Source organism: Mchenga conophoros, linkage group LG4 (assembly GCF_057382185.1).
Source record: "Mchenga conophoros isolate Kocher_MC1m ecotype Shallow Benthic linkage group LG4, M_conophoros_male_GT1.1, whole genome shotgun sequence".
Taxonomy (NCBI): Eukaryota; Metazoa; Chordata; class Actinopteri; order Cichliformes; family Cichlidae; genus Mchenga; species Mchenga conophoros.
Genome location: NC_140529.1, coordinates 17,308,508 through 17,323,627, shown reverse-complemented (window position 1 = coordinate 17,323,627; position 15,120 = coordinate 17,308,508). Strand labels below are relative to the sequence as shown.

At 38.8% G+C, this 15,120-nt stretch overlaps 1 protein-coding gene across 1 annotated transcript; it reads right to left on the bottom strand.

Moving 5' to 3' along the window:
* Positions 1 to 3,484: 3,484 nt before the first annotated feature.
* On the bottom strand, positions 3,485 to 13,090 carry LOC146575845 (NACHT, LRR and PYD domains-containing protein 3-like). The gene is made up of 12 exons (XM_085270748.1): positions 13,050 to 13,090; positions 12,570 to 12,936; positions 12,348 to 12,370; positions 12,019 to 12,255; positions 8,552 to 10,421; positions 7,766 to 7,948; positions 6,979 to 7,146; positions 6,682 to 6,855; positions 5,784 to 5,945; positions 5,069 to 5,242; positions 4,931 to 4,980; positions 3,485 to 4,326 (listed from the first exon to the last, which is right to left on the bottom strand). Exons 2-12 carry the CDS (start codon positions 12,830 to 12,832, stop codon positions 3,815 to 3,817), a joined length of 3,816 nt encoding a protein of 1,271 aa, XP_085126874.1. The 5' UTR covers positions 12,833 to 12,936; positions 13,050 to 13,090; the 3' UTR covers positions 3,485 to 3,814.
* Positions 13,091 to 15,120: the final 2,030 nt, after the last annotated feature.

Genomic DNA, 15,120 nt, shown 5'->3' with positions numbered 1-15,120 from the left:
AACAGGCCACAAAAAGGGTTGAGATCAATGGTGTTAATCGCTACGCCACTCCTCTTCTTCGGATGGCAAACTTTCCTCCTTTGAATGTCCCTCCAACTGTAGTCATGTCTAGACTCCGCAACACTGAGGCTCGGTTAGCTAAAGATCCTGACAAAGCCATGTCTTACAAGGATCAGATTTTGAAATTGGAGCAGGCAGGCTATGTAGTCAAACTTAGCCCGGAGGAGATGCACAATAGCAAAGAAACCTGGTATATTCCTCATCATATGACAAGTCACAACAATAAAGATGTGACTGCTCTTTCACATTTCAAGGTCAGTGTCTCAATAAGTACCTATTGCCAGGACCAATCCTAGGCCCAACACTTCTCGGTGTTTTGTTGCGTTTTAGGCAACATTCAGTGGCAATAAGTGGCGACATCAAAGGCTTGTTTCACCAAGTCCGTCTTCTGCCTCCTGATAAACCACTCCTCCGATTCCTGTGGCGTGACATGAACAAAGCAGCTCCCCCTTCAGTGTATGAGTGGCAGGTACTCCCCTTTGGTACGACCTGCAGCCCTTGTTGTGCAATCTATGCACTGCAGAAACATGTGAAGGAATATCAATCTGACAAAGATGTGCAGTCTTCAGTAATGCAGTGTTTCTATGTTGATAACTGCTTGCAGAGTTTTCCATCAGCAGAGTTAGCTCGAACACTCCTAGACAAATTAAGAAACCATCTATCAGAAGGAGGCTTCGACCTTCGCCAGTGGGCCAGCAATAATCCTGTTGTGATTAGCCATCTACCATCTGAGGTAAGAACGGCAAGTAATGAACTTTGCCTGACTGAAGACAAGCCATCTGGCCCACATGAATGCACATTAGGATTATTGTGGAATTGTGAGATTGATTTGTTTGCCTATAAATACAGAACTCTAGCCTCACACCCCACCACAATGCGTCGTATCTATGCAGTACTTGCTCATCTGTATGACCCATTAGGCTACTTACTCCCATTCACAACACGCGCCAAAACCTTGGTGCAAGAGCTATGGAGAAAAGAGAGAGATTGGGACGACCCTTCCCTTCCACACGACCTCTTAGAGGCATGGAAGTCCTGGGAAGAAGAACTTTGTTATCTCCCACAAATTGCCATCCCACGTTGCTATACTTCTAAGGAAATGGATGTTTCTACCACAGTTCGAGACATTCATATCTTCTGTGACGCTTCAGAGCGAGCATATGGTGCTGTCGCATATTTGAGATCAGATGATCTTGAAGGCCATGTAGAACTGAGTTTCTTGTTAGCTCGCTCACGTGTTGCTCCTAAACGGCATTTAACAATACCCAGACTGGAGCTATGCGCAGCCCTACTAGGCGCACGCCTCTGTGAGCTCATACAAACAGAACTCACCTTACCAGTCAGGACTACCACCCTTTGGTCTGACTCGACAACTGTACTTCACTGGCTTCAGTCAGATTCCTGCCGTTTCAAGGTATTCGTAGGAGCCAGAGTCTCAGAAATTCAAAACCTCACAAACAGCCAAGACTGGAGATACATCAATTCAGCCACAAATCCTGCTGATGATGTTACGAGAGGTAAATCCCTGAAAGAGTTCCTTAGCTCAAACAGGTGGACCGAGGGTCCCTCGTTTCTGCATGAACCTCCAAATAACTGGCCCACAGTTACAGATCTCCATCCTGATGATGATCAGACTGAGTTAAAGAAAGCCTACTTCTTTGGTATTGTCAGTATACCCTCCCATACATACACAGCCAGCTTTAGAACGTATCAAGAGCTATTGGATTTCACGGCTCGTTCACTCTCCAACCAAAAGGGTAACATTCCTTCTGCAGCTGATTATCAAACAGCAGAACAAGAAATCCTTCGTCAGGCACAACTGGACAGTTTCGGCGAAGATTTAGCCCGTTTACAGTCAGACAAACCCCTCTCATCCGACAGCCGTCTATTGTGTTTGTCACCAGTGTTGTGCAGGAATTCTGGACTTATCCATGTAGGAGGCCGACTACGGCAAAGCCCAGACTTGGAATTGAATGTCATTCACCCAATAGTACTTGATCCTGTTCATCCAGTGACCAAACTGATCATACAAAATTATGATGACAAACTGCATCATGCTGGTTCAGAAAGACTTTTTGCTGAACTACGTCGGAAATTCTGGATTCTCAGAGGAAGGGAAGCCGTACGCAGGCATCAGTATAGCTGTGTCGCATGTCAGAAATGGAGAGCACAGCCCATCATTCCAAAAATGTCAGACTTGCCTGCTGCTCATCTTAGGTTATTCAAACCACCTTTCTACTCCACAGGAATAGACTGCTTTGGACCATACAAGGTCAAGACCGGCCGCAGATCGGAGAAAAGGTGGGGAATAATATTCAAATGTCTCACCACTCGGTGTATACATCTTGACCTCCTAAACAGCATGGATACAGACTGCTTCCTCATGGCCCTCCAGCGATTCATTTCTCGACGAGGAACACCCCTGGAAATTATATGTGATCAAGGAACTAACTTCAAAGGAGGAGATAAGGAACTACGGGCAGCTTTTAACAACCTTGCTCCGACTCTACAGCCGGTCCTGATGACTAAAAGAATCCATTTCAAATTCAATCCCCCGCATGCACCCCATTTCGGTGGAACCTGGGAGAGGGAGATAAGTTCTGTGAAGAATGCTCTGAAGAGAACCATTGGTGCACAAATGGTCACTGAAGAGGTCTTAAGAACAGTCCTAATTGAGATTGAAGGCATTCTGAACTCAAAACCCCTAGGCTATGTATCCTCAGACATTGCGGATATTGATCCCATAACCCCAAACCTTCTCATTATGGGCCGACATGATTCGAAAACAGATAAAGTCTAAAAGGTTGAGCTCAGGTACAAAGCAGAGTTAATTGTGTCACTGCCTGGGGCTGGGACAGGTTTAGAAACACAGTCACGCAACCTCGAATCGCACTACAAATTCTTTATATCACCTTTTATTTAGACACATAGCTGTCACTATTCTGTACTTTAGTTTAGGCAGGAAGTTATTTGCATTCAGATTTTCCATTGTACTTTAGTAACCAAAGAGAAACACAGTGATTGAATGATTTAGTTTAGAATTTGAATTGGCAACACTGATAAAACCAGCATTTTGCTTCTATTAGTCTTAAGTCAGTTTGTGATTCTTGGTAAATGTTTGTGATTCTTATATCTTGTGTTTGAGCAATAAATATTCTTCCTAAAACCAACAACATCTGATATGTCTTTTCCCTTCACCCTAGTCAGTCAAAGTAGATAAGTAAAGAGGAGTGTCACAAGGAATGCAGTCCAACCAATAAAAGCCTTTAGGGTGAGGTTCACCTATTTCCAGGGAAATCGAATCATGAAGTGTGCAAAGAATAACAATACTTTTTTTTTTTGGCAGTTCTGCATCGCTATCATTCCCAATTCTGGGGTGATCCAGCCATAGTGTATGAGGTGCAAGAAAATAAAATGAACAAACGCGATTTTTATTCTTTTTAATTAAGTACAGCACCTTTCCAGACATTGCTTGTGGTGTCAAAAAAAGGGAGAGCTAAATACAAAAAAAGTACAGTTAACTAATGCTGACACTGACAATACAAAGAGTCTTTCTCCATCAGTTTTGTGTGTATATATTGCTACTCTTGGTATGTCTGGATAAGACCCTGACAAACATTAAAAAAAATAATCAAAGCCACGATCACATAGCCAACCGGCTTACTTGTTCCATGTGTGACAGGGCTGTAGTATACTGTAATGCAATGTATGGTAAACTGTATAGGGTCCCTTTCCTTTCATCCAAAATGTCTACCTACTTAATTTTACAGAGGTAAACTGATCCATTATCCAGACTGAAACCAGCATGGAGTGGTTCAGTGAAGGTTGTGTTCACGGTGTACAGGTGGGTAACTGTATCAGGAGAGACTTTAAAGAAGGACAAAATCCCTGCCGGCCAGTCCAGGTAAACTCCTATGATAGGACTATAAAGTGCTGCAAAGTTTATACAGGAATTGTTATGATAAAAACAACCATCATTCATCCAGCACCAAGACTTTTCATTCTTTCCCAATGAATAGTCAGAGGCAAAGTCTCCCTCCCGGTCAATGCTTTTATATGCCACTCCAACGTTAGCATGAGAACACTTAGCCTCCCAGTAATGGCGACCTGTCAGACCTTCTTCACAGAGAACCTGGAGGGTATTAAATCTGTCTGGATGATCAGGATATGGTTGCTTTTCTGGGGCATATTCTGCCATTCTGTTCTCCTTGGTTAAAATAATATTCACACCTGCTGTGTTTGGGTCAAGTGTTAGGTCACAGGCAACTGGAATCAGAGCATGCAAAAACAATTAATTACTTGTAATAGTAATATTATGTAAGTATGGTTCTTCATCTCTGGTTATTGTATCATCAAACTTTAAAAAAAAGCTAGGTTACTTAGTATTTATACATTTCCCCAAGTCCCTGTTCATACAATTGACATGCTGTGTAAACTGTTTACGTGAACATTCATTTTGCATAGTTCTTTCCTGGTTGTTATTCTTGTTGTTTTACATTAAATGTTTTAACTTTGATGCATGAGGAATGTGGATTGTATCTGATTGCCCTTATACCAGTTGAGTTAACAGATCTGGAATAAATGAAAGCCGCTTTTATACAGAACATTGTCCCTTGGCCACAGAAAAAGCTCTAATTTGGATATGACTTTAAACTATAGACTATCATTGATTAAGCACAAGGCCGCATTGGACTTTACACTTTCGTGATGTAGAAAATATTATTTATAATAAATCACCATTGTTCATTTTTGTATATTCATCCTGATTTGGAAAATGTTTAGGGACTTGTAAACACTTGCAAATATAACTGCATGGATGCAAATCACATGTAGCATGTAACATTTCAGGAACAAGAAAAGGTTTTCTTACACTGTCTCAGCAGCTTCAGGTCAACCCAGCATTCTGCGTTTTGGTCCACACTGATGGGAATAATGATAAAAATCAACTTGCAAACATTATTATAATATTATCAAGTATAAAACTGTGTTTGTTATTGGTTTTCCATACTTGAGTTTTTCCAGACTGCAGCATGAATCCCTCTGTTTTTCCTTCAGCATCTGGACTATGTCATCAGTGAGATTATTAAAGCTGAGGTCCAGATCTTTGAGACTGCAGGGTTTCAAGTTTAGAGCTGAGACCAAAGAGGAGCCTCCATCGTCTGTCACTTTACAAAATGATAGCCTACAGAAAGCAAACAATGAGTGGTAGATGCTCTCATCAGTGCCAAGTTTGACTTTCTGTCATAACACAAGTGCCATTTCATAGCTTTTTCTCAGTGTCCCTTTGGACAGCACTTTGTGCCTCTCACTTTTTTTGAGTGATATCAAATGATTAGATTGCAAAAATTATTGCAAAAAAGTGTTATGCTTAAGTTCAATAAGGAAGACCTGCAGTCACACATCTGTCTGCTTCCCATGCGTTTGGTGGCTAATCTAAGCTTACGTCACTTTCACTTTCCCACGCTGTCAAGCTCATTGCGACATTACAGACTAGTCCGATCATGTTTCTGCGCACCTTCTTGAGGCCAATCAGCCTCAAATCCACGTACTTAACTGAGCAAATTTAACTGAACGTTAAATTAGCTGATTTCTGTATATCAGTAAATCATGTTCAGTTCCTTCTAATTATCTCTCATTTTTGAAATGCAACTCAACTGTACCGTATATTCAGTTTCTCTTTTTAAAAAGCATGAACTTTTGTCTGAGTTATTTTTTGTACTAACCTGAGTGTTTTTAAACCTGTCAGTGCATTGCACAGTGCCAGCACCCCCGAGTCTTGTAGGTCATTGTAGCTCAGGTCCAACTCTTTCAGGTGGGGAGGTCTGGAGCTGAGTGCTGAGGCCAGCATTTCACAGCCTTTCTCTGTGACTTTGTTGTGAGTGAGACTGGATGGAAAATGTTGCGATACAATAATTACCAAAATATTTGAAATAAATGAAAGAAAACATTACTGTGACAATAATTCTCATTTTTCCTCATATACAGTTCTTAACACATTTATTAGACTGTGTGAGAGGTTTATGCCACAGCTGCAGTGGTAACTATATCTTTATTAAAAATTATAATCATATCTTTTTTAATGCTTGTGTAATGGTGTAATCCACCAGTATGCAAAAGCACTTTAATCAAAATGACATTTTAATGCTAATATACAATCATTGCTATTATCCATGAATTTAAAAACTACCTTATTTTATTTTTTTTCTAATTATTGTGCCATGTTACAATTATTACTTGCATTTCTGAACAGAAAAATTGTTTTAGTTATATGTCGATATTATTTATTGTTTTATGACAGGTAGTCTAATAAATTTGCCAAGTGCTGTTCAATTCAACAGCACAAGATTAGAATGACAATCTTTGTTTTTCATTCTAATCTTGTGTTGTTGAATGATAAATAAATTATATTTATGATATTTATAATAAATAAACAGATTTTTCCTAAATAGTAACACTAGAAAAAACAAGTTAAATTTCCCCACTGAGAATCTGTTCACCAGCATCACAACCATGATACTCCATGTCAAAAGTACTTAGAGTTAAAATATTTCAAACTGAGCTTTCTTCCTGTTGACTAAACTTTAATAATACCAATAATTACTTTTTAGTAAAGAATTTTACCTTAATGCCTCCAGTTTACATTTCGTGCTCATCAGCTCTGCTGACAGTTTCTTCATTTCTGAGTCTTTAAAATTGACGTAGTTCAGTTGCAGCTCTCTCAGATAACAGGTGCTGGATTTAAACGCTGCCACTAACTCTTCACAGATTTTCTCAGGCTTTGGATTTCGGTTCAGTCTTTTGTTGCAGAGAATAAAATTGGATTGTTGTTTTTATCTGGCTGAAATTTTTCAGAGCAACTGAATTTCTGACATATGAGAAAGCCAAAAAATTAGATGAAGAATAACATATAAAACGGACCTGAGCTTCTCCAGTTTCTGGGATCTTAATCCAACTGACAGCACAGAACATAGTGAGTCCCTCAGGATGTTGCCACTCAACTCCAGTTCTCTTAGATTTGAGATTACTGATTGGATGGCTGATGCCAAATCTTCAGCCTGTTGTTCTGTGAGTTCTTCACCAGAAAGACTGCAAGGGTAAATGACAATAGGTGAAAAGATCCACATGATAACATTCACCACTATGTCAGCTATACCTGTTCACAAATCTAGTCAACCAGTCACACAGCAGCAACCCAGTGCAATTAGGCATGTAGAAACAAGATGTCCCACTGAACTTCAAACCGAGAGTCACAATGGAAAAGAAAGGTGATTTAAGTGACTGGGAATGTGTCATGTTTGTTTGACAAGACACTCAGATTCTCTGTTAGTACTAACTACTGATTAGTTAATACTAATAGAGAATCATTTAAACACCACAGTCTACCTGACCATGTCAATTCCTTTGTAACCATAGTATACACATGTGTATGGTTACAGGGGGATTGTCTGGAAACAACAGTTTCAAGCAGGAAACCATACAAAGCTCTCTGAAGAATGTTCCCAGAACCTTGTTGAATCTATGTCATGAAGAAGTTAAGAAGACATCTGAAGTTAAAAGGTACAGCCCACTACTAGCCAGGTACACCTAACAAAGTTTCCAGTGAATATATAAGCACACTGTTCAAAAAGCACAACATCATAATAAGAAATGACAGATCGTACAAAAAAAAGAAAGAAAAAACCCTCAAAATGATAATTTTACCAACCTTAGAGCCTCTAGTTTACACTGAGAATATTTTAGTCTGTCAGCCAAGATTTCTGCACCTTCATAGTCCCTGCTTAGAAATGTGTTATTGACTAGGTGCAGCTCAGTTAACACAGAGTGTGGTATGCAAAGAGCTGAAGAGATCGTTTTATATTCCGAAACACTAAGATCCAAGCCTGAGATTCTGCAAAAAAAATTTGATTAAATTAAATTAATTTTTTTAAAAAGATCATTGTGCAATGTAGAGTTTTAAAGGCATGTAGATCATTTGCTAGCATATATATATATATATATATATATATATATATATATATATATATATATATATATATATATATATATACGGTGAAAATACGGTATTTGTTGTCTAATCTGAAGAATTTTTACAGTAAAAATGATATAATTTTTTCCAACTCAGCACTAGAAACCTGTGCTCAGTTAAATGGTTTTGATTAATTTTATTTATTCTATATGGGACAGTAACATGGTATGTGCACAGTTATTCCCACTAATCACCCATAGCACTGAGCACCTAATTCTAAGGCCTCAATTCCGCTGTGTTTTCTTTCTGTTTCATTTTAAACAGCTTTTTTTATTTCACAGTGCCAGACAAAGCAGCAAAGACTGCAAAGACTCCATTGATCATAACCGTAAACTATATTTCACACTGTAGTCTTGTTATGACTCTTCTGAACTGGCATACCAATATATCAAAGTACACTGACATATGTTAGACCTACAGTTTCACTGGTGTTTGTCTGATAGATTTGCTTCACTATAGACTTACCTTGCCTTTTTGCAGTTCCTCACAGCTGGAAGAAGTCTAAAGATACCTTTTCCTGATGGTCTGTATTTCTTGAGATTGAATTCATCCAGAGGTGTGTTTGACATCAGAATCAAGTCAGCCAAAGCTGAACACTCAACAGGAGAGAGCGGTGATTCAGGAAAACAATTTGGTTTCAGATACTTACGTACTGAATCATGTAGGGAATTGTCTTTCAACTCAGTCAGGCAGTGGACAAGGTTTAGACATCTTTCAGCTGAGCAGTCAAACAAATCTATTTCTAATAGACTTGACCGAATTTCCTCAATATTTGTTGAATGCTCTTCAGTCTGCTGAATCAGGCTTTGAAGTGGTTCTTCTGATGATTGTAGCGAAAAGCCAATAAGGAACCTGAGGAACATGTCCAGTTCTCCGGTTGTTCTAAGAGCCGAATTAGCTATTGTAATTTCAATCAGTTCATTCAAAGGTAGATCCACTGGATCACTTTCCAAGATAGTCTTGAGCTCTTCATCAGACCCTTTTAGCATGAAATCCTTGAGACTTTCAGAATCGATTTTTTTGTTTGCAAAACTGTGATATACAAAGAGAGCAGCAAAATACTCTTGAACTGTCAGATGCACAAAGCAGTAAAGTTTCTTTGTTAGGAACACACGCTCTTCTTTGAATATTGCTGTACACAACCCGCAGTAAACTCCAGCTTTCGTTATATCTATGTCATACTTCTTCAGATCTCCAGCAGTGAATATGATCCGGCCTTTTTCCAGTTGTTCAAAAGCCAACCTGCCTAATTTCAAAATGAACTCTTCATTTGACTTAAAAAGCTCTGCTGTATCAGGCTCTTCCTGCTCTTCCTGGTCGCCATATTTTTCATTAGCTATCGTCATCTGAATAAGAAGGAAGTGTGTGTACATCCCAGTAAGAGTTGTGGGTATTTTTTGGTTTCCATCTTTGGTGTTTCCCATTTTATGCATCAAATACTCAAAAACATGTACAGCAATCCAACAGAAGATAGGTATGTGACACATAATGTACAGGCTCCGTGACATTGTTATGTGTTCAATTATTTTTTCAGCGACTGCTTTGTCCTCAACTCTTTTTCTGAAGTACTCTATTTTTTGTGGATCATCAAATCCTCTGACCTCGGTCCACTGGTAAACATACTCACGAGGAATGCGTTGAACTGCTCCTGGTCTTGAGGTAATCCAAACAAGTGCAGAGGGAAGAAGATGTTTCCTGATAAGGTTGGTCACCAGAGTGTCCACTGAGGACACCTTCGTAGCATCATCCAGTATTGTGGTCGTTTTGAATTTCAGCTGAAGTTGACTTTCATCGAGACCATCAAAGATGAACAAAACTTTACGATCAGCCAAAGCTTTCGCAACTGCTATGGTTTTAAGTTCTGGATGGAATATTTTCACAAGGTTCTCAAAGCTAATCTGATCATCTTGGACCAAATTTAGCTCCCTGAATGGAAACATAAAGATGAAGTCCAAGTCCTGATTGGCTTTTCCATCTGCCCAGTCAAGGATGAACTTCTTCACAGAGACAGTTTTTCCAATGCCAGCGATTCCCTTTGTCATCACAGTCCTGATTGCTTTCACTTCTTTGTCGTCTTGCTCATGTTTAAAGATGTCATTACAGTTGATTCTAGTACCCTCAACAGTTTGATTCCTTGCTTTATCTTCAATCTCCCAGATCTCATGTTGTTCATTGACATGTTCACTCTCCCCTTTTATAATGTGAAGCTCTGTGTAAATTTTATCCAATGATTTTTCCTCAATAGTAGTCTTTTCAGTGCCTTCTCGCTGCCGCTGACACTTCTGCCTCAGATATTCTTTGTTCTTTTTGATGACCTCCTTGATGACATCTTCTGCTGTAGGTGAAGAGGAAAAAGAACAATCTTATAACTATCATTATCCCTGGTCTAGTTCCAGCATTAGATTCTTTTTAAATTTCTTGTTTCTTCCAACAAGTCTGTTTGTTGTCTGTGTGGACTCTATTACTCAACTATTTATATATGTATATATGTACAGTGTTGAGTTCTTTAAAGTAATGCAGCATGTTATTTAATTACTAACCAGAAGACTTAGTTAGTTACACAACTGTATGCAAATGTACTGTTTACAAGGTCAGGGAAACCTGAAGACTGAAGAAGTTACGGGTGATGAAATGTTTCTCCCGCTGAAAACGCTTGGTTCAGATGAACAGAATCAACTTTCAGTCCATAGACAATTCCAATTGATCGCCACTATTTCTCTAGACACTTCAAGCCTGACTGCTCATCACTGCCTTTGTTACCTGTTGAAGATCAGACTTTGGGTGCTGGGCTGGGGTTGGATTCAGTTTAAAATTACTCTGGGTTTTTGACTAGTTGGGTGTTAGCATGCTGTCCTTGTAAAGAACCAAAGTTGTGTTACCAATTATGCATTTTTTTAGTCCGAATTATAGTTTCGACTTTACCGTTGCACTTTTGTCCTTTTGGGCAATACAAATTAGTAATGTCCATATCGCCACTTCTCAAAAGCTGCATTGATATACTTCTTCAGCATTTTCCTCCCCACGCATACAAACACAAATCAGCTGATTGTAGCGCAGGAAGGACGCAGGAAAATAAACATCTGATTATTTTTTCCTCTCTACTGTAACTGTTGTGTAATTACTGAATTTAGTATAGTAACACGTTAACTTACTCCATTACTGAAAAATCCAAAGTAATTACAGCAATGCATTACTTTATAACTCGTTACACCCAACAATGTGTATCCACGTGTTCAGCGTTCAGGCCATTACACACCGAACACGTGTTTTTGCATAAGATTTGCCATCTGAGAACCTGTGAAACTAATTAAGTCCGTCCTGTTGTTTCTAAACAAAAAACAAAGAAATTATGGGTTCATCCATTTTTTCTGAAAAGGCAGTAGCAGGGGCAAATTCATGGTTTGATCGAGCACTTGAATTTTCATTACACCACTATCATACATATATTCGGTGTCGCTGTTTGAGCTCTTGTTAACAGAGTTGGGACCACATCTTAGAAAGCAGAGAAATCATTTCAGAAAGCTGAGTGACCCGGAGCAGCTTGTAGCTGTGTGTTGGAGGTACTGGTGTGCGTTTTGTGCTACAACCACACCTATAGCCAAATGCAGTGATCTACTTGTTGAGATCAGTTTACTTGGATCTGAAAAAGTGAGCTTGGTTCCAAATATGCACTAAAGTATCTGAGTCTAAAACATTTTTTTAACACAGAAAATATTTCCACAGATTTTATGTGCTTAGATTTTATGCAAAAATCTTACTAGCTAGCCTTTAGTTATGTATTATCCTTTAACGTGGCAAAGTATAGAAAGCCTTCTCAACAACTTTTGCAGAATTATCTGCATGTCATAACTATCTTATATTTTATGCATTAAATGAAAAACAAAAGAGATAACAGGGCAGTTGAAAATGTTTCACCCAAACACCTTACATACTTTCACATGTCTCCGGCTGAATTTCTTGGAGGCTTCTGAAGAAAGCAGATTTGACTTCTTGAGTAGTCAGGGCGTTGTAGAGTTCCCTCATCTTGTCCTGGCTTGTTGTTGCAGCATCAATTTTGTTGTAGGTCTCTTTATGGATCATTTTTTGCTGTCTCATTTCATCTGCTATTGGCATCACTAAAGTGACGCTTTGAATGAGCTTAGACCTGTTGCTGTCCACCCAGTCAGCTTCTTTAAAAAAACACAAATTAATTGTAAGAGAGTGCATTTTAATGGGTATTTTATGACCAGAGTTTGTCTTAAAATTATAAACTTTAACTCACCATTTTTGTTGCTGAAGCAAGGACTGACAAAGGACAGAAACAAAGTTACTGTAAGTGGTTAATGTGTAAACCATATTATGTTTTAAAAGAAAAGGGTAAGAGTTGCATCTTATATTTATGTTGTTACACTGATTGTATATTCGGTTTTTTTTTTTAATAAAATCAGTGTGATAATAAAAGACTAAACAGTTTTTTTATGAATGAAAAATAATGAAATCTCACCTGAAGGTGTTACCTTCAGCAGTAGCACAGTCATGTGCACTGCTGTTCTCACTACAGTTGTTTTTTCCAGATGTTTCTTCTGCATGTCTGGATAAATGCTCTTCTGCTTCCTTCAATGCAGTCCCCAGCCCCTGCACAGACGGCCGTCTTAGGAGGGAGGAATTTGCTCCACTTTCCTCTGTGCTGCAAACAACCTTTTTCTTTTGGTCAGATTTGTTGTTTTGCCTTTGACCCCTCCTGTGCGTAGAGCATTGGCTGCCCATGTTTGTTCTTCTGTGTCAGCTCAATGACTCAAAGCGTTTAAGTGCGATCTAGGCTACCACGCTCTATCGCATTAGTGCTGTGGCTTTACAACCGCATCCGGTGTCTGTAAAAGTAAAAGTAAGAAAAAAAAATGAAGCATTCAGAGAATTAATGATCATTGACATCTAAGATATTTGATTGGGTGAATGTGATATGTGGTTAATATATTTATCTTACCTTTGTGTTCGATGTCCTGTAGTAGCTGCAGTAAATATGAGAGTTGGCTGGGTGAATCTCTCTCTGTTCACTTGATCGTTTTCACTCTCTCTATCTCTCTATCTCTTGCGCTCTCTTTTTCTCTCTCTCCCTCTCTTGCTTTGTACATTGTGTAAAGAATCAGATACAATGTAACACCACCGGTTTGGTGAGTTATTTTTTCTATGTTCAGATAGTAATAGCAAACACGTTATTAATTTGTTAAGGTAAACCCATTCACGGTAGACTACTGCCAGTTTTAAAATGTTTAATTTACCTTTATTAGTGTCCCTTGCGTTTTATATGTGAAGAGTAACGTGCCATTGAAATAAACATTAAAGCCATTTTTGCAGCTGTGCTTCTAAAATGTGCATGATTTCAGTGTGGCCTTTTGTCTTAAATGTTATTTGTACAAAATAATAATAATCCACTCATTCACAAAGCTTTTGTAACCTATAAATTTAAAGTGTCAAATACTTAATTTGTGCAAGTGTAGCTTCTCATGTTGCTATTTAATGAGAATCTTAATCAAGGTAGTAATAAAACCAAATGTTGGCTGTTATGTGCCAAGAGATGTGGCTTTGCTTTTGTGTTCTATTTATCTTTCAGGTGTCAAGCCACCACCTATTGGCCAATTCGAAGTTGATTGGCATGTGTCTGTTGGCTGGTCTGGGCCCAGTTGGCCAATCACACGCCGAGGATTACTACAAATGAGCAGCCCCTGGCCGGCTGGTGACTGCTGGCGGCTGCTTTGACAAACATTCGTGAACAGGCTTCTTTATATTGTGTGTGGTGGGAGGCTGGACAGGTAAGCTGGGGTACCCTATACACTGGTTGTAGGTTTTACTCTGTTAGTCACACTAGGTTATGCGGTTGATGCCACTCTTGTATGTTTTCACTGACCTTTTTTTTCGAGTAGCTAGGTAGGCCTTTTGTTTTGCACTTTTTCTTTCAGTTAGGCCCTGGAAGCTATCGACCTCTTTTTGTTTTATTAATTTCTTTGATTTGGATCAACCGCCCAGTAGGGCTGCTCGATTATGGCAAAAATGATAATCACGATTATTTTCACTGAAATTGAGATCACGATTATTTGACGATATTTATTTAACCCTTTAAGACCTACTATAGAACCAAGTCCACCAGAGCTTATATTATTTTTTTTACATGCTGTAGTGCCATTTGTGGGAGCATTTCAAGTTGCTATACATCAATACAACTGTTATAGCCCATATTTTAATAATATGTATGCATTAAGTCCATAGTAATTACATAAATTGCAAAAAAGTGCAATAAACTACAAAAAAAATTGAAAATCGCTTTTGTTTTGTTTACATATATTTCTACTTGGAGAAATTTAAGAGGCTTATCCCTCAAAACTTTAAATACAATAAAGTTGCAAAAAATAGTTTCCCACCACAGGAAATTTATTTTGAGTGTCTTCATAGTTTTATTTTGGAGATACAGCAATTTTTATATACTGCAGGAAAAACAAAAAACAATCCTATGATGCAATTTTTGCAAAGCTATATGTGGAACGAAACCATGACCGAGGACAAGCTGATGGCATCAGATGTAAGTACAACTCCTCCGGTTTCATATGCAAAACAAATTATTGCGCTAGCTTACACGGTTCAGGTTCTACAGGGATTTAAAAATAGTTACGCAAAACGGAGCGTGCTGCTCTGACCGGCTTTAAAGGGTTAACAATGACTTTAAAAAAATAATATAAAATAGTGTGCAACACCACTGAAGTTTTTTTTTTTAAAGTCTCTTTTCAACCAACGGCAGTCACTCTCCAAATAACTTCTGCTTAGCTTTCCGAGCTTCCCTCGGGTCCTCTTAATCAGCGGTCTCCAACCTTTTTTGCGCCACGGACCGGTTTATGCCCGACAATATTTTCACGGACCGGCCTTTAAGGTGTCGCGGATAAATGAGGGAGGGGCTAATAATCGGCTCAGTCATTTTTAATGATCGTTGAAAGCCCAGATCGTAATCATGATTAAAATTCGATTAATTGAGCAGCCCTACCGCCCAGTCCTCCTCCCCCACCTCT